The sequence below is a fragment of the Zalophus californianus genome, chromosome 8, assembly GCF_009762305.2.
Source record: "Zalophus californianus isolate mZalCal1 chromosome 8, mZalCal1.pri.v2, whole genome shotgun sequence".
In the NCBI taxonomy this organism is placed as follows: domain Eukaryota; kingdom Metazoa; phylum Chordata; class Mammalia; order Carnivora; family Otariidae; genus Zalophus; species Zalophus californianus.
The window spans coordinates 110,331,253-110,351,215 of NC_045602.1; the positions used below are offsets into that span (position 1 = coordinate 110,331,253).

Here is a 19,963-nt window from a genome sequence, read left to right on the forward strand (position 1 = left end):
GTACTTTGTTACAACAAACCTAGGAAACCAATACACTTAAGTAAGTATGATAGCCCGTGATTCTTTGCCTTTGGACACTCTCTTTTCTCCTTCTGGAATGCCCATTTCTCCCAGATGGTCTATTCACACTAAACCTCAAATCTGCCCAAATGGTCTCTTCTTTGTGATGCCTTCCACCACAGCCCTCAAAAGAGTTAGTGTCTCAAAAAAAAAAAGTTAGTGTCTCCACCACATCTTAGTCCAGCACCACATATTGCTTGCATTTTTATTAAATTCTAATTGTCTGTGCACAGAGCTGTCTTCCCTTCGGAATTATGAGCTCTCCAATGGGAAAGCAAGGCCTGATTCTTACCCACCTTCATATCCTCAAGGCAGTCCACGGTACCTAACACATAATAATCACCCAAAAGCTATCTATGAATTGAACAGGCTGATGACTCATCTCAAAAAAAGATAATGGGTATGATTTCAGAGAATTGGCTATTATAGATTATAGAGAACTTGAGGTAGAATCTAGATAAGTAGAAAAGAAAGAATATGGGGGCAGGGAGGAGGAAAGGTGTTAAATTTAGCAAATATGGAGAAAAACTACAAAGTAGAAGAATTTGGGCAGGGAGAAAGGAATGTGTATGGGGCAGTGGGAGCCTTCTGTTGAGGGTCATTTTACAGGTAATAAGAGGAGTAGGGGAAAAAAAAGGTTTCTCAGCAAGACAGTTGCACATGTTTTCAGGGGATTTCTATGACAAAGTGTAGAATGGACTCTGGAGGTGCAAGAGACCAGTCAGGGCACAGGAGAGGCAGCTGAGCAAGGTGAAGGGCCAGGTGCTCTAGGATGGCGGCAGCAAGAGTGGAAAGGAACACAATTTTAAGACTTTAGAGAAGAAAGAATAAACAGAAAGAGCAAAGGATTACCCCTATGTTTTGACCTTTGGTTATCCACATAGGATTTACTACTGAAATAAGGGAGGATAAAGGGAAAGACTATTCTTTTCAAGGAGGATAAAAGTTTGTCTCAGATGGTTTACTATGTGGTGACAGTAAAACATCCCCAAAATGATGCCCAGCGAACAGTAGACAATGAAGTTCATGAGATTTATGAGGACAAAAGACAGATATGGCAGTTACATGGGTAAAGATGACTTTTTTCATTCTTTCATCCAACAAATATTTATTGCACACCATGCCCTAGGCACTGTTCTAGGCTCTGGGAATAGAACAAGCAAAACTGATAGAAATCCCTGCCCTTGTGGAGCTTATATTCTACTGGGGAAAACAGACAATTTGATTCATGAACATAAATTTAGGGCTTTAGGTTAATACTACTATAAAACCTCTCCAAAATTTTTTTTTTTACTTTTCTTTTTTCAAATTTTATTTTCCAGAATTTTCATTTCACTGGTTATAGGTATTTATGTCCTTGCCAGTAGCCAAACAGGTTTGAGTGAGTTAAGGTTTTGTTTTTTTTAATGCTGGCTTTAGTGTTGTAATAAATCTATTTTTCCTCCTTTGTTTCTTAATCTGTTTCTCAATGGCACTAGGCAGCCCTTCCAAAGAATGTTCATAAATTGTGACTGGACTCAAGAGAAAATGAGAAGCCAAATGGTACACTGGAAAGCAAGAGAGTGGGAATTAATAAGGCCTGAATTCAAATCCCAGTCCAGTTTTTCACAGGTTGTATGAGATGGTGCAAGTTACTCAGTATCTCCAAGCTTTAATTCACCCACCTGTGAAATGGGAATAACTTCACTCTAAGGATTAAAAGGAGTAATTTCTAAAAGGCACTTGACACAACACCTAGGAAAAAACGGAGAAATGCTGGTGGCAGCTAGTGTTGGGGCCATTACTACCACCATTATTCCATATGCCAGGAACAAAACAGATGCTTAATAAATGCCTACTTCTTTCCTTATTCTAGAGAAGGTACGTTCTTCACATCCAGCATACTTATAAGGCTCCCACTCACTAGGCTACTCTAGTCTATCCTCCCCAAACTTCTGATGATAGCAGGAACGTAGAAGAATTAAATGCATATTAATTTCATAAATGGACTTAATATCTTTATTTCTAATTTGATGGAATGTATTTATCATCTGAAGAAAAACCTCCATGGTGATGTCACAAGAAGAATGATCACTGAATTGGGCGCCTGGGTGGCTCAGTTGGTTGGGCGACTGCCTTTGGCTCAGGTCATGATCCTGGAGTCCTGGGATCGAGTCCCACATCGGGCTCCCTGCTCGGCAGGGAGTCTGCTTCTCCCTCTGACCCTCCCCCCCTCATGTGCTCTCTCTCTCTCAAATAAATAAAATCTTTAAAAAAAAAAAATGATCACTGAATTATAAACAGTAACATAAAAATGAATGAAACTGGCACTGCTTTAGAAATTGTCCACCAGAGCGCCTGGGTGGCTCAGTCGGTTAAGCATCTGCCTTCGGCTCAGGTCATGATCCCGGGGTCCTGGGATCAAGTCCCACATCAGGCTCTCTGCTCAGCCGGAGTCCGCTTCTCTCTCTCCCTCTCTCTCTCTCAAATAAATAAATGGAATCTTTAAAAAAAAAAAGAAAAGAAATTGTCCACCAAAGATTCCATAGTTACTTTTACTAAACTGACATCAATAATATTCTCCTCTGTAATAATCATTTCTGTAGTAACTTTCATTTGGAAAAAAATTAAGTGATTTTCTAACTGCAACCATACACTAATATAAATTTTATAGAACACCCTCAGAGTTCTCCAGAAAATTAAATGACATGATGTATATGAAAATGTTTGACCAGATCCCTGACATATACTATGCATTCGCTGATAACTCTGGGGAGATCAAATCCTCTTATTATCCTACACTCCTTTCAATTACTAGAAAAGACCTTCTAACAACAATTATAACACAGGATTTATGGAACTAAAAAGATTTAAAAACACACTGCGCCTTGATGCAGTGTTCTGGTATGGAATCCATACCAGAAAGGTATTCATTTGAATGTCTCTTCGTTTAATAACAAAGAGGTCTGTGAGTTAAATCAAGATACGTACCACTATAATCAAAACCAACATTTCAGTCTTCCCCTAAAATAATCCTTCCACTAACAGTTTAATGAAAGTTTTTTTTAAAAGGCCAGAGACATTAAGTTCCTCTTACTTTCATTTTTTAAAAATGCAAATTCCAGAAGCGCACAAAATATACTGAAATTATCAGGACCAAAGTCCTAACGGTTTGCCCAGGAAAGAGCACTGCCACCAGCTTGAAGCTGCTCCACTGGAGCACCCGCGACAACCAGGGGAGCCCCTTCACTCATGCGTGACACCATCTGAGACAACCAGTGTCAGGCCTGCTTATTCCCCACAACAAGTGGCTCCTCTCCGATCCTCTGGATGAGAGAGAGACCTGCTCTTTCTCCCTGGCTGTGTCCCTCTATACCTGGACGACTCCAACACTTACACCTGTCCTGCCAAGTGGATACCCTGACAGCACCTAACCTCAGCGTGTAGAAAACTGCTCCTCCTGTGTCCCTGTGTCCGGTAAGGTATTACTATCCTCTCAGTCACCCAAGATAGGATTTAGTTTTCTTTCCCTCACCATCCCCCTCCCTTCCCCAGAACAAACCAGTTTCAAAGCAAGACCTGTCTTTTACCTCTGCAATACCACCTAGCACCCACCCTGCCTCCATTCCCACAACCTATCCTAGGCTCTCGTTACTGCCGCCCTGACCCAGTTGCCCACCACCTCTCATGCTTACAATGAGTCCACCCGCTCTGACCAGTACAGACTGATCTTGCTATGCATGTTCCTCCACACCCTGTGGGCCCCCACTGCCTTCCATGGCATTCCAGATTCTCAGAACTTAAAGGGTTCTCATCTGACACAACAGTCCATTCACTTGCTTTTAGAAGCGCCTCAAATTCAAAATACTCTGGCCTTATTACCTTCAAGGCCATTCCTGCTCTGGCTCCCATCTAAAAGCCTGTAATGTCATGAAAATGTGAATTAACTGCGCCATTCCACTGCTCAAGAGCTAAAGGTCAAAATTCTCAACCCAACCTAGAGGGCTTCACATGGCCTGGCCCCTGCCTACCTCCAGTTTTGCCATGCTCCCATTTGCTCTCTGCTTCAGCTATCTGGCCTTCTCTTCAGCTTGCCATGATGCCCCTCATCCCCAAGCCTCTGTACATGCTGGCCCCTTAGCACCCCACCCCTCATGTAGGTAGTGCTATTCTACTTCTCAGATCTCAACTCAAAAGTCACTGAGCCACTAGCCTTAACATTCCAAACTAAGTCACGTCCTCTGCTTGCCCTCTCCTTTGCCTCCATAGCCTCAGGCAAAATACTAATAAGTTGATTATTAAATTTCTTATTCCCAAGCTAGCATGTAAGCTCCACAAGAGCAGGACTGTGTCGGTCTTGTTTGCCACTTGTATCTTACAATTTACCCCAGGGCAGCCCTCAATAAATATGTGTAGGCTAATGTAATGCATATACCAGAACACCCTAAGTAAGTTACAACCCAAGACGCACTACACGCTGATCATGAAACCACTTGGTTTCTCCATAACAATACAGTAAGTGCTCAGCTCCTCAATGTTCTCTGAGTTCCCCTGAAGAACTGACACTGAGTCTAAATTCTACCATTCCAAACCTCCCTCTCACAACTCTCTTCTCTTCCGTATACCCTCGTACCAGCAAAACTTTACTTTCTGGTCTCCACAATTTTGTTTACAATTTTCCTCCCATCTGGAATTTTTTTTCCCAGCTACACAGTTCCAAATCCTACTTGCTTCAAATGCTCAAATCCAATGTCACTTTCTCCTTGAAGTCTTCCTTGCATTCCCCCAGCTAGTCACAACCTCCCTCCCTGAATTCCCACAGGTTCTCCATTGTGCCCCATTCAGGTCAGATCAAATGTCACTTCAAATGAGAGGTTTCTCCTAAAGTTACTCACTGGTTATAATTCTCTATCAGGCCGTCCTGTTTTATTTTCTTGACAGCACTGTTACCTGAAATTTTCTTGTTCGTTTATTCCTTTATTTATTTGCTTATTTACTTATTAACTGCCTATCTCCCCCCTCCCCCCTAGACTGTAAGATCCCTGAGAGGAGGGACCCAGGCTGCCTGGGTCTTGGTATTTCCCCACTCCTCCACAGCTGACATCAAAAATGTTTAGTAAAGGGCGCCTGGGTGGCTCAGTTGGTTAAGCGACTGCCTTCGGCTCAGGTCATGATCCTGGAGTCCCGGGATCGAGTCCCGCATCGGGCTCCCTGCTCGGCAGGGAGTCCACTTCGCCCTCTAACCCTCCCCCCTCTCATGTGCTCTCTCTCTCTCTCTCTCATTCTCTCTCTCTCAAATAAATAAAATCTTTTTAAAAAAATGTTTAGTAAAATCTGCCAAAGGCATGAATGACTCTGTAGTCCTTATGACTAGGGTCATTTGTGTACCTATCTTTCTCTCGCTGTATTCCAAACTCCATGTGGACTAGGCCAAAGTCTGGCTAATCTACTTGTTCATGCGTATTACCTAGAAGTCCTTCCACAACTGAAGGAAATAACAGATGACTCTTAATTAATGAATTAATGATTTCTCCAGGAGGTACTGTCCCAAACCAGGCCAACTCAGAACTCCATATTCTCCAGAAATCAGGGCAAACAGGAACCTCCTTCTATGCCCTCTCCACCCTGTTCCAATCAGCCGCCTCTGGTGAGCTTCAAAAGGCTCGTTTCCTCACTTTCCTCTAGCTAACAACCACTGATTCTTCTATCTCTGGTATCTCACAATCCTGATCTACCCTTTCCCTTCTATCTTCAGCCAACAAATCACTTCCAGGGCCCTGTTTCTTCGGAGTACCCTACATCTCCAACGAGTCCGGGAACTCCTCAGGCCCTAGGGAACAAGGGGATGTTAAAAGGAAGTGTTTAAGTAAGACTAGCTCGTCTTTTCTTGTACACCTCGTTTATCCAAAAGAGGCCCAGTTTCAGGGACTGGCTTTAATACTCTTTGGGACCCCGGGCTTTCTTCTCCTGTACCCGCCGCACCCAAACCTCTCTGGGGTGCCTCCACCCTTGCCTCGAATCTTTTCATCTTTCAGTTCAAGAAGACCCTAGGCCAGAGACGATGATCTCCTCGGAAGCAAAGGGTCCTCAAACACCGTGGGGCGGCCCTATCCTCCCCACTTTCTGTCCGGCATCTGCCTCCGGCCTGGAACCATCTCGTGCTGCCTGCCCATAGCCTCAGTCTCCCTCTGGGCCCGACCCTCCAACATCACCCCCCACTCACCTGAAGCGGCCCCCGCAGTGCTGGCATTGCTCGCCCACCCAGCCAGCGGGGCAGACGCACTGGCCGGTGCCAGGGTTGCAGCGGCCGCCGTTGACACAGGGTCGGTCACATTCCTTGGCCTCGGCTGCGGCTGAGCCCGACACCGCCGCCGCCGCCGCCGCGGCCTCGGCCGCCCAGGGCAGCAGCAGCGGCGGCGCAAGCAGCAGCAGCAGCGGCAGCAACCGCCGCCGCGAGAGGCGCAGCCCGGCCCCCAGCCCCGGCCTCCCAGCCCCGGTCGCGTCCCAGTGCCGGCGCTGTCCGCCGTTCCTGTCGGCAGGCGTTGTCGTCGCCGCCGTCCTCTTCCTCAGCCTTGCCTGAGTGGCCGCCGCCGCCGCCACCACCATCTTCCCGGGGCTGAGACGGCGCCCCGCGAACACATACACACACACCGCACGGCCGGCTCCGCTTTGCCTGGCCGTGCGGGGCGGGGCTGTGCGGACGGTGGCTCGGGCGGTCAATCCTGAGGGCGGGGCCAGAGCGGCGCGGCAGGCGGGGCGACGCGTGCGTGCGTGGGCGGGGCGCGGCGCGGGCTGGCTCTCGTCCCGCACGCTCGGCCCAGGAGGAGGGTGTCTGGCCCTGGGTCTGCAGGTTGATGAGACCCCCGCCTGCCTCGGGTTCAAGGCGCCTTAGCGCTCCAGTGCTCGTCCCGCGGCCCGGCGGTGACAGGTTAGCATCCTCTTCCGGTTGGCTGCTTGGGAGCCGTCCGCTCCGTTGGGCAAGCCGGCCGTGTTGAGCACTGCCCTACCGGAGACCCCGGCATCACCGCTCTGCTCCGACTCTACCTGCGGGGCAGAAAGGGCCTAGGAGCTTCGTCGTGGTGTGTACCGTGGTGTGCGGTACTGTAGAAAAGAGTGCTGTGTTCCAGCCTCCGCTTTCTCCTCTGTAAAGGAGGGATAACGAAGTAACACGTGTGTTAAGAACCCAGCGCCTAAGCTATGCGCAATAAATGCCTAATAGAAAGACACACACAGCCCGGCCTTTCTTGATTCAGGCTGATCCAGTGGCCGACCAGATCCCCCACCTTTAATAATGTAGAGGAAGTTTGGGGTTACCTTACTCCCCACTATTTGTTCTCAAACATCTCTGAAGAGAAGCCAATATAAAATTAGGAATTGGGGCACCCTCAGCCCACACACATCGGCTCCTAGACACGTTCATGTCAGGTAGTCTTACTTTGGTGGCCCCACTGAAACATGCCTCTTCACGGTATAACCTTATGTGGTCATCGACCCTGGAACCTGGACTGGACCTGTGACTCGATTTAACCAATGGAAGAATGTGGCAGAAGTGACTGCCAATTTCAGAGATGAGCTTTGAGAATACCGGGTAACCTTGATTTCGAGCTCTTGATAATCCTGAGCTGCTCCCCTTCTTCCACCTTGCTGTAGAAAGATGGCACACAGAGACCACATGGAGAGGGAAAGACCCTGAGACTACTTGGAGGAAAAGTAAGGACCCAATTATCACCAAGAACTGAGGTCCCGGGCACATGAACCTGATGAACCTATTCCAGCTGAGGGACCAGTCATTGAGGGGAGAAGCCATCTAGGTTGTCCCAGCTATCTGTGCTGTTCCTCATTACCTAAAACAGAGGTAAGTCTTTCCTACTGTGCCTTTTCCAAAATCCTGAGAAATGATAAATTGGCTGCTGGTTTAAACCTCTAAGTTTTCAAGAGGTTTGTTATTCAGCGATAGATAACCAGAACATTGTCTGACACAAGCCTTGTGTGGTGAAGAATATTCCTGTGGCAGTTACCTCAGAGTTTGAGCACCCTGCAGTCCCTGGGAAACAAAGAAATCCCCTCCATATACTTGTGGAGACTTTCAGCTTTACCTTAGAACACAGAATTCTGATTCTAGGATATACCCCCACACTCATGTCCAGGTCCTGACCTACCTTACTGTGCAGTCACTTCAAGACTGGTGAAGCTTAGCAGCACCCCAGCCTCACCCCCAGCTCTCCACCCACACATCCTTCCTATTCCTTTGTGAAATGTATTGTTTGGCCTAGGCCCTACCACTGGCATTCTGGTTTGCAGGTGGTTTTGGCTACAGTGTTCTACAAGGGCTGTATAGGATGAGGTAGGGAAATGGAAGACATGGCCCTACCATCTGGCAAGGACCCTGTCAGATGGAGGTGGCTTACATGAAGCCGTGGCCTGGCTTCAGGCGGCACTGCTCCCCCTACTCCTCTAGGCCAGAAGTGGAACCAATCTTTTCCTTCATTCCCCACAGCAAAACTGAACCCAGACTATGAAGTTTCACATAATTTTACCAACACTCAGGGATAACAGAAAACAGTTTGCATCCACAGAGCAGCAATATGGCTGCCTTAGAACCTTGCTGCAGCAGATGTTTTCTCTCTTCTTTAATCTACTCCCTTCTCTGGTTCTCTTTCCTTAGCCCTGTTTTGCTCAAATTATCTTGCCTTAAAAAACAAACAAAATCTTACCTTGACCTATGAAGGGAAATATTGCTATCTTCTTTCTCCTTTAATGTTGTTGTCAAAGAGTCCCCTGCACTTTATACTTCTGCATAGTGGATTAAAGATGGCTGATTCGAGTCCCTGTTCAGGCACCAAATGCACCTTTTGGGGCACCTGGATAGCACAGTCAGTTAAGTGTCTGACTCTTGATTTTGGCTCAGGTCATGATCTCAGGGTTGTGAGATGGAACCCTGCACTGGGCTCTGTGCTGGGCATGGAGCCTGCTTAAGATTCTCTCTCTTCCTCCCTCCCTCTCCTCCTCCCCACCCCCTCTCTCTCCCTCTCTTAAAGAAAAATATATGTATATAAGTCTGTAAATTGTTTTGCACTCCTTCCATGGAGAGATGGGGACTAATTTACCCCACTCCTTCAATATAGGCTGGTCTTAGTGTTTGCTGAACCAATAGACTGTGATGGAAGTGATACACTGGAACTTCTGAGTCTAGATCCAAGAAGTTTTGCCACTTCTTTTTGAGTGCCTTCGGAACTTGCTCTAAGGAAATCCAGCTGCCATAAAGGAAGCCCAGCCACTCTGAGACAAGGAAGCCAGCCCCAGCCATTCTAGACCCCAGCCACTCAGGTCTTCCTGGTTAAGGCCCCAGACACTGATGAAGCAGAGGGGCATCATCTCTGCTGAACCCACCCCAAACTGCAGATATATAAGCAACATAAAGAAGTATGCTTCTTTAAGCCACTAAGTTTGGGGATGGTTTGTTTTGGGACCACAATAGATTACCAAAATACTCTGTATCTTGCTTCCTCCAAAGACAAGAATAAGTCCTGTGAGGTAGACTTGATTAAGAATTAAGAATGGGGCGCCTGGGTGGCTCAGTTGGTTAAGCGACTGCCTTCGGCTCAGGTCATGATCCTGGAGTCCCGGGATCGAGTCCCACATCAGGCTCCCTGCTCAGCAAAGGAGCCTGCTTCTCCCTCTGACCCTCCCCCCCTCTCATGTACTCTCTCTCTCTCAAATAAATTAATTAATTAATTAAAAAAAAAAAAAAGAGGGCACCTGGGTGGCTCAGTTGGTTAAGCAACTGCCTTCAGCTCAGGTCATGATCCTGGAGTCCCAGGATCGAGTCCCACATCGGGCTCCCTGCTCAGCAGGGAGTCTTCTTCTCCCTCTGACCCTCCTCCCTCTCATGCTCTCTGTCTCTCATTCTCTCTCTCGCAAATAAATAAAATCTTAAAAAAATAAAAATAAAAATAAAATAAAAAAAAGAATTAAGAATGGCTGTATAGGGGCACCTGGCTGGCTTAGTCAGTAGAATATGCAACTTTTTTTCTTTTTTAAGATTTTATTTATTTGAGAGAGAGAGGGATAGAGCACAAGCAGGGGGAGCAGCAGAGAGAGAGGGAGAAGCAGGCTCCCCGCTGAGCCGGGAGCCCGATGCGGGGCTCTATCCCAGGACCCTGGGATCATGACCTGAGCCAAAGGCAGACGCTTAACCAACTGAGCGCCCCAGGCGCCCCAGAATATGCAACTCTTAATCTCGAGGTTGTAAGTTGGAGCCCCATGTTGGATAGAGAGGTTACTTAAAAATAAAATCTTGGGGCTCCTGGGTGGCTCAGTTGTAAGGCATCTGCCTTCGGCTCAGGTCATGATCCCGGGGTCCTGGGATAGAGCCCCGCATCGGGCTCCTGGCTCAGCAGAGAGCCTGCTTCTCCCTCTCCCACTCCCCCGCTTGTATTTCCTCTCCTGCTTCGTCTCTCTCTGTCAAATAAATAAAGTAAATCTTTAAAAAAATAAGTAAATAAAATCTTAAAAAAAAAGAACGGCTGTATAATTATATATACATATATAATGTACAATGAGTCATCTATATATAACACACAGCGAGTTCTGATATTATCGTCTCGTTGTTCCTCACGAAAAGCATCATTGCAGCTCCAGAAGCATGTCTGTTGGACTCCTCACACCTTATCACCAATGCTCTGTGACTGTTCTACCTGAAATCCCACACCATCTTTTTCTCCACTGTCCTTTCAAGTGGCCACTACCACCTGGAAATGTTAATGTCAATGGCAAAAATTCCTAGAACTGCTCCAACTGCATGGCCAAGGAGATTTGTATCCACTAGGATGGTTTGAAGTTACCTCTGCTCTTTTTTTTTTTTACTCAACAAAGGCATTTTCTCTGTTCATGTGGCCCTTTGCTCTCTCTGATTTCATGTCATCATTTTCTATATCTTTGCCTTGTCTCCAGGTCAAGGACATGAATGGTTTTACAATTTTTTGGCTTTTACTCATGCATTGTCTTAAGTCAGTTTCCTTAGAAGCAGAGACTGAAACAGGATTTGAGTACATAATTTTTTATGAGAGTGCTTTCTGGAGAAAGGCAATGAAGGAAGCAGGACAGAACAGGGAAGGGAGCTAAGCCAGGAGGTGGTCTTATCTGGAGTCAAGCTTCAGGCTGATCCTATGGAGAGCCTTTGGACATGGATTATATCATAGAGTTGATTCCACCTTGAGGCAAGGGAGCGGTGTTTTGTATACATATCTCATTTAGCAGTCAGCCAGCAGGCACAGCTGTAAAAGGATCCAATAAAGGAAATCTGGGAGAGGCATCAGTCTACTATATATACAATGGATATTTATTGAGCACTCAATTGCAAGGATGAATGCTGCCCTGGTAAGCTATCTGATCATCTGTCTGACCTTCCCTGGGTATCACGGGACCTCACTCTGTGCTATTTGAAACATCAACATTTTTTTTTATGTCAAAGATCTTCTTATACTTTTAGTCTGCCTGGAACAAAGCAGTTCTCTGATTATAGATGTCAGCATCTTACCTAACATATAAGGTACTATATGGCCTGTGAAAAAGGTTGATCCTGAGGGTTTGGAACAAACACAACTAGGAGGGTTTTAGGTAGGAAGGAAGCTCCACTGGGTAGCAGCTTCCTTGTGAGGGATAGGTCAACTTATAAATATAAAATCCCAACAGTCCTTGGCAGGCTCTACAGGAAAATGTTGAGGGATCCTTCATCTAGGAGCACAGGGTTAGCTCCCTTAGCTGTTGGCAGAGCTCCTGATGGCCTCTATAGGCAAGCCCCACAAATATAGGAAATGGCCTTGATATCAATGTGAAGGACACCAGTCTTGGGAGGAGATCACCAATTTAAAGAGAGAGAACTTGAATTTTCTATTAGATGAGTTGGATGCATGCCCTGTCCCTCAAATTTCTACAGTAGAGAACCAAACGTTTTCTCCTATGCATGGATAAGATATTATGAAAACAGTAATAGAGTTAAAAGACAACTGGCCTTCCTAAGTTTCCTGTGACTGCTGTAACAAATTACCATAAGCTCAGTGGCAAAACAGGAAAAAAAAACAAAACAAAAGACAGAAATGTATTCTCTCACGCTTCTGGAGACAAGAAGTCCAAAGTCAGAGTGCCAGTAAGGTTGCAGTCCCCCTGGAAACTCTAGGGGAGAATCCTTCCTTGCCTGTTCCAGCTTCTGATGGAAGTTGGCATTCCTAGGCCTCCTTGGCTTGTGGCCACAGCACTCCAGTCTCTGCCTTTGTCATCCCATTACCCTCTCCTATATATTGTCTTCTCCTATGTGTGTCTCTTATGAGGACACTTGGATTTAGGGCCCATCTGGATAAGTTAGGATGATCTTCTCATCTTAAGATCCTTAATTAATTACATCTACAAAGACCCTTTTCCCAAATATGATAATATTCACAGGTTCTGGGGATTAAGATATGGACCTACCTTTTGGAGAGCCACTATTTAGCCCACTACACAACCCTATACAGGATGTCAACTCATTCAATTCATTCACTTCTGTAACTAATATTTATTGAGTGGCTACTATATACCGGAGACTGATCTAGGCCCTGTGGAGGCAGCAGCGAAAAAGCATATAAAAATCTCTGCCTTTCTTCACACTCATTAGGATGACTACTATCAAAACAAAACAGAAAATAACAAATGGCAAGAATATGGAGAAACTGGAACTGTTGTGTGTTAGTGGGAATGGTAGTGCACTGTGGAAAACAGTTTGGCAGTTCCAAACATTAAAAACAGAATTACCATGGGGTGCCTGGCTGACTCAGTTAGTAGAGCATGCAACCCTTGATCACAGGGTCATGAGTTCAAGCTCCACGCCGGGCATGGAGCCCACTTAAAAAAAAAAAAAGAATCATATGATTCAACAATATCACTTGTGGATATATATCCAAAATAATTGAAAGCAGGATCTTGAAGAGATATCTGTATACTCATATTCACTGTAGCATTATTCACAATAGCCAAGAGGTGGAAGCAACCTAAATGTCCATCAACAGATGAACAGATAAACAAAACATGGTGGTATATATATATGTGTGTATACACACACACACACACACACACACACACACACACACATATATACATATATATGTATATATGTATATATACACACACACACAATAAAATATTACTCAGGGTCACCTGGCCAGCTCAGTCGGTAGAGCATGCAACTCTTGATCTTGGGGTTGTAAATTCAAACCCCACATTGATGTAGGAGGGGGAGAGAGAGAATCTTAAGCAGGCTCCACACCCAGCGTGGAGCCCAATGCAGGGCTCGGTCTCACAACCCTGAGATCACGACCTGAGCCAAAATCAGATGCTTAACCAACTGAACCACCCAGGCACCCTCAAAATTTTTTCATTATTTTTTTAAATCACTGCCTTTATGGAACATCTAATTATATATAATTTTTTATAAACTGTCTGTTGAAGTATAACATATATACAGAAAAGTGAAGAGAGATCAACCATATATAGCTCAATGAATTTTTTAAGTAAACATACTCATATAACTAGGGCCCGGGTAAAAAAATACATCATAGGATCCCTCTTGGACCCTCCTAGTCACTACCTCCATGAGGGAGCCCTCTCCTCACTTCTTACATTTTGGATTAGCTTTGCCAGTTTTTCACTTTATATAAATGGAATGCTACAGTATGGAGTCTTTTGTGTCTAGATTCTTTCATTCAGCATTATGTTTGTGAAATTCATCCATATTGTTGTGTATAGTAAGTAATTTGCTTTTATTTTTATATTCTACTGGTTAAATGTATAGGTGCCATAATATGACAGTTTATTTACCTATCCTACTGCTGATGGACATTTGGGCAGTTTCCAGTTCGAGGCAACTATGAGTAATGATGCAACGAACAGCCTAGGAATCCAGTACAGGTCTCTTTGTGAGCGTACGTACACATTTCTGTTGGGTATACATCAGAGGTGTGCTGATAAATGTTTATCAACCAGCTCCCTGGGAGGAAAACACCCTAATGTGTAGCATTTGTTGATTTCTGTGGTGTAAATACTCCCACCATGGCCTATTTCAAGCTACCAATATGATGTTACTGAATGCAGAATCAGGAAGGTACACAGACTCTGTTCTCCCAAGCCAGTGGGAACCAACTCCAGCACTGTGTATGCCTGGAAGAGCCACAAATGTCCAGACAGACCTGCAGGAGACCTATTAGGAGAAACATCTGAGAGGGATTGAGGAAGGAAAGAGGAAAAAGCATGGAGAAGATTCAGACTGAAAGAAAAATCTGACAGCTGTGAGGGGAAGGGAGAAGGAAAGATTGGCTAAGAAGAGTCCCAGACTGTGGCGCCGTTCCATAAAAGGCTTGTCCAGGCCAAAGGGGAGTGCTGGAGCCAAAGCTGCCAGTTGGAGTAGCCCTGCATGTCTCAGGAATGGGCCTGCACCAGCACAGATGCAGGGGTGGAGCCAGAGGGGCTCCCCCACCCCACCCCTGCCCCAGCAGGAGTGCTGAGCAATGCATTTTCATGGCCACAATACCTGGCAGTATTTCTTCGTACCATCTCCCTGGAGATGAGCGGGACAGCTTCTCAATCAGTGTCCTCTCCAAATGTCTTACTTTTCCACAAGTTAACTGTACAATGCTGGCTCAGCTGACTTGGAAGTTGGAGTGGCCACTTTAGACTGAATAAGCCCCAGGTTTCTTGGGTAATTCACTAGAAAAGAGAGGGATTGAAAAACAGATAAATGTTCTAATTATTAGAAGAATATTATTCTTCTATTCATTATTAAAGAAATACAAGTTGACCATACTATATCCCCAACTGATGATTTAAACCTTACTGCTTACATAAGGAAAGAATAGAAAAATGGAGTTAGTCAGAAATAGAAACTGGAAAAGACCTTATAATCCAAGTTACAGTTAGCTATTAAAGTAGAAGCAATATGGTGCTTTAAAAAAAAGGTCACAAATTCTTTGATATTCTCATTAAAAGTTAGAGTTTAATTCCTCTCTGTAAAATAGAGGTCAGACAGTGACTCTCTTCTAACGAATAGGATGTGGTAGAATTATGATACGTGACTTCTGAGGCTAGGTCATGCAAAGGATAGCTCCTCCTTCTCCCTCTTCCTCCCCCTCTCCTCCCTGTCCTCTCTTCCCTTGCTTTGGCGGAAACCAGCCACCACGTCATGAGGACACTTGAACAGCCCGTGGAGAGGCACAGGTCGGGAGGACTTGGGGCCTGCCACTAAGAACTAGCACATACTTACCAAACATGTATGTAAGTCAACCTGGAAATGGATCCTTTGGCCCATCAAGGCTTCAGGCAATAGCAGTCCTGGCCAGCATTTTGACTGAGACCTCACAAAAGACCCTGAGCCAGAATTGCCTTGTTAAGCTGTTCTTGAATTTCTGACCCACAAAAACTGTGAAGGTAATAAATTGTTGTAGGCCACTAAATTGGGGGGCAATTTGTCTCACAGCAATGGGTAATTAATATAGGCCACAAGAATTTGGAAGTCCCCCTATACATACCCAACACCATAACAGAAGATATTACCACTGAGACAATATGGCAAACCCATGGAGGATATCCATTTCCTTGTTTCCTGCTTTGGCTCATAGAGAAGCCAACTCCTCTCTAAGCTGATTCCCATCAAAGCCCACTGTCCTGGTGTAGCCAGAAGCACCATCTCTATTCCTAGTGCTCGCCCAAGGCACTGATACAGACTGTTGCCAGTGTTGTGATCAAGGTTTCTGATGCCCACACAGCGGTCCCCATCTCATGTTGCTGCCAGCCCACTGGCACCAACTCCCATCATCTGAGAGGCCACAGGCAGCAATGCAGCCTTCATTACAGGGAAGTGGTTCTTGTGTTCACTTGCACTATGACCATGGCCAGAACCCCAATGTGGGGGAGGGGTGGCAGATAACCATGTGTACACAACCAACTCACCAAAAACCTGGCCTGTGACCCAGATTGCAGTGTTTACCAAGTTAAACAGTCTAAAGCCAGATCAGCATATCAAAAATGACTCAAGCAACAGAGAGAGTTTAGCTATGAACCTCAGCAAGTCAGGGCCAAGGGCATTGATTATGGACAAGGTTTAAAGAGGGCAGAAGGAAAGGAAAGCAGACCTTCAAGAGTCCTGGGCTTGGGACAGCCTTGAAGTGTATACCTTATAGCCATGGTCTGGGCCCCCCACCCTTAGGGCTGGCTTGAAGCCATCAGGCCCCTTTCTCCCCTATGCACATCAAGGCTGTAGCTTTTTTTCACGTGTAAAGTTCCCACAGAATTGCCAGGGCTCAGACTTAGTCTGATACTGGCAAGGAAGCTTGAACACTCTTATATTAGTTTAGGTTCCCCCAGAAGAAAGCCCCGAGGAAAGAATTCAAGGTTAATGTGGGATATAATCCCAGGGAACAGGTAGCAGAGTAGGGAAGTGAGACAGGGAAGGGAAGGCACTGAATAATACAGAGTTGTGTTATCAAGCCAGTGACTAGTGTGAACAATTCCACAGAGGCATTCCACAGAGGAAACTCTGGGAAATGGAACAGGACACATGCCTCAGAGAGGCAAGAAGGCTAGAGTATTTGAGGGTATTTATATACCAACTCCAGTCAGCCATTGTTGAGGGCTGCTAGGAGAGGGAGTGTTAATTACTGTGGGGACCAACACAGAGATGGTTGGCTGATACTGGTTGATACTGGCTTATCGATCTTTTATTTGTTTTTTGGTCATTTAGGTTCCCCTTCTGTGAATTGAATGTTCATAACCTTTGCCCATTTTTTTATTGGATTGCTTGTCTTTTTCTTATGGATTTGTAGGAGTCACTTATATATTTTTAGATACTAGTCTTTTCTCTATTATATGTGTAACAAATATCACTTTCCAGATTGTGGTTTATCTTTTCACTTTCTTTATAGTATCATCCAATAAGTAGTTCTTATCTTTAATGTATAGGAACTTACCAATCTTTTCTTGATAGTCTATGCTTTTCGTGCCTGGTTTAAGAAATCCTTTCCTACCTTGAGGTGACAAAGATGATAATTGACCAGGAATTTTTGCTTTTTACATATAGTCTTTGATTCACTTGGAAAGGATTTACATGAAAATGTAATATAGGAATTCAGTATTTAATTTTTATCATGGAAAATCTGAAACATACACAAAAATAGAAGAGTACAATGAACTCAACACCCAGTTTCAACAATTATTAACTTACTTCATTTGACCATAACAAATTACCCCCAAACTTAGCAAATTAAAACAGTAATAAACATTTATTATTTCCTTTTTTGCACAGTTTCTGAAATTCAGGATTTTAGGCCTTTAGGGTTGTTCCAGCTCAGGATCTGTCATGAGGTTGCAGTCATGTTGTCGGCCTGGCCTGCAGACATCTGAAGCCTTAGCTGGAGCTAAAGAATCTGTTCCAAGGTGACCCTCACCTCTGGCTGGTAAGATGTTGCCAGGAAGCATCTGTTTCTTGCCACTTGGCCTCTCCGCAGAGCAGCTGAAGCATCCTCACGGCATGGTTGCTGGCTTCCTCCAGAACAAGTGATCCAAAAGAGAGCAAGTTGGAAGTTGCAGTGACTTTTATAACATAGTCTTGGAAGACATACAAGATCACTTCCATCACATTGGATTCATTAGAAATAAGTCACTAAATCCCATCCACATTCAAGGGGAGAGAAATTAGGTTCCACTCTTTGAAGGGAATATCAACGTGAGTGAATGTTTTTAAAGCCAGCAGGTAACTCACAGCCAATCTTGTCTCAGCTATGCTTCCATCCACTCTCCCTTACAAACTGGATTATTTTGAAGAAAATTCCAGACATCATATTGTTTCATGTGTAAATACTTTAGTATGTATTTCTAAAAGATAAGCCTTGAAGAAATGTCATAAACACCGTACCATAGGCACACAAAAAGTTAACAATATAACAATAATTCCTAATGTCACCAAATATATCCAGTCAAAATCCAATAGCATTCGGGGTCCCTGGGTGGCTCATTCAGTTGAGTGCCTGCCTTTGGCTCAGGTCATGATCCCAGGGTCCTGGGATCGAGCCCCGCATCGGGCTCCCTGCTCTGCAGGAGGCCTGCTTCTCCGTCTCCCACTCTCCCTGCTTGTGTTCCTGCTCTCCCTCTCTGTCAAATAAATAAATAAAATCTTGAAAACAAAATTCAATAGCATTCAAGTTCCCCTGATTCATTCCCTCTCCCTCTCTCCCTTTCTCTCTTTTTTAAACGGTTTATATCAACCATCTCTGTGCATAACTCCAGATCCTCTCAGGCCCCTGTCACTTAATCCAGCCACTGCTGCCCAGATCAGTCCTGCACAGGCTCCAACCAGCTGCTCGCAGGTGTAGCCTGGCCCTTCTTCAGGGCTTCCCTTTAATGCAGCAGGGCAGGAGACTGTAGAAATCCACTGGCATGTACAACCCAGAAGTGCCAGGGACTTAAAACTCTGAGGCAAACTTTGACCAGTGGAGATGAGAACCAATGGACAACTGCTTTCCCTTTCATCCCCAGATCAACAGTCTGAAGACACAGCGTGTGTAACTTCTCACAAAGTCTGTGGGATTAAGGAATCACTCTTCATGGTGGCCAACTTGATCATGCCTTCTTGTGCTCCTCTCTCATTTATTGTCCCTCATTCCTGCCTCTTCAATAAAGTATTTGCACATAGCTTTACTATCAGGTTCTGCTTTCTAGGGGCCCCAGGCGAAGATACAGTTGGTTCCAAACAAGGTCTCTCTGATCCATAGATTTCATCCCCTCCCACTTCTTTTTCTTTACAATTATTTGATTATCATAATAAATCGTATCGTTTGTCCTGAGGAGTTTACCACATTCTAGATTTTGGTGATCTCTCTTGCTATGGTGTTTATCATGTTCTGTTCCCTATATTTCCAACACTGGTAGATCTAGAAGCTGAATCAGATTTAGGTTTGATATTTTTGGCATGAATATTTCACATGTGGTGTTACATATTTCCCATTGCATCGCATCAGAAGACATGATGTCTGTTGTCTCTTTTTTGTGATTTTAAGATGGGTCAGTAAATTCAGAGGTAGTGATTCTAATCTACGCATTGTAAGTTCCCCACCAGTCTTTCACCTAATGATTTCAGCAGCCAAAGATAATCATGCCCTAGAACTGTACTGTTCAATACAATAGCAACTAGCCACATGTGGCTATTTAAATGCAATGAAAATTGAACAAAATTAGAAATTTAATTCCTTAGTCACACTAGCCACATTTTAAGTGCTCAGCAGCTACAATGGTTACTCCATTGAACAATGCAAATATAGAATTTTTCCTTTATCACAGAATGTTATATTTGACAGAGCTAGCCTAGAACCATTATTTCATTTTAATTCTAATATTTATTATTTCTAGTATTTCATTTTAATCTCTTATCCTTTATATGTTTATCAGCTGTAATTGTTCTATAAAGAATAGCATTCCCTCAGCAACTATTTAGTTGCTCTGAGATATAGTTTGTGGAGTAAAAGCATAAGTGCTTATTGCCTTTATGTACCAGTATTCAGGATAATGAAATGATGCCTGGCATCCTCCAAACTTGACCAAAGCATTTTGTAGTTTTTATTGTTTTGAATATCATCGTGGATTCACAAACAACATACTTGATGTCTTTCAGTTCATTGTAGTTACTGTTCTTTTTGATGTTCAAGTTGTGCTAAAGTTTGTTTCCTACAGTAGTATTCTATAGGTTTCTCTTTGTTTGTTTGTTTGTTTAAATTTCAAATACAAGATGTTTCAGGCTCTTCTTGTACATTTTCTGCTCCAGATATGAAATCAGACATTTCTTCAAGTATCTTTCGTTCCTTTTAGAGAAAAATACTATTTAGAACCACAGTCTGGATGCTAGGGATAC

The 19,963-nt window shown here is 44.4% G+C and overlaps 1 protein-coding gene across 4 annotated transcripts in view; it reads right to left on the reverse strand.

Annotated features, from left to right (window-relative positions):
• The window catches only part of ATRN (attractin), a 159,160-nt gene extending 152,430 nt beyond the window's left edge, over positions 1-6,730 (reverse strand). For all 4 annotated transcript variants that reach the window (XM_027621139.1, XM_027621140.1, XM_027621142.1 and 1 more), the window contains exon 1: positions 6,263-6,730. In XM_027621139.1, coding sequence (XP_027476940.1) covers positions 6,263-6,645 — 383 coding nt within the window. In that variant the 5' untranslated portion in view covers positions 6,646-6,730. The remainder of the gene's footprint in view (positions 1-6,262) is intronic.
• Between the last annotated feature and the right edge of the window lie 13,233 nt (positions 6,731-19,963).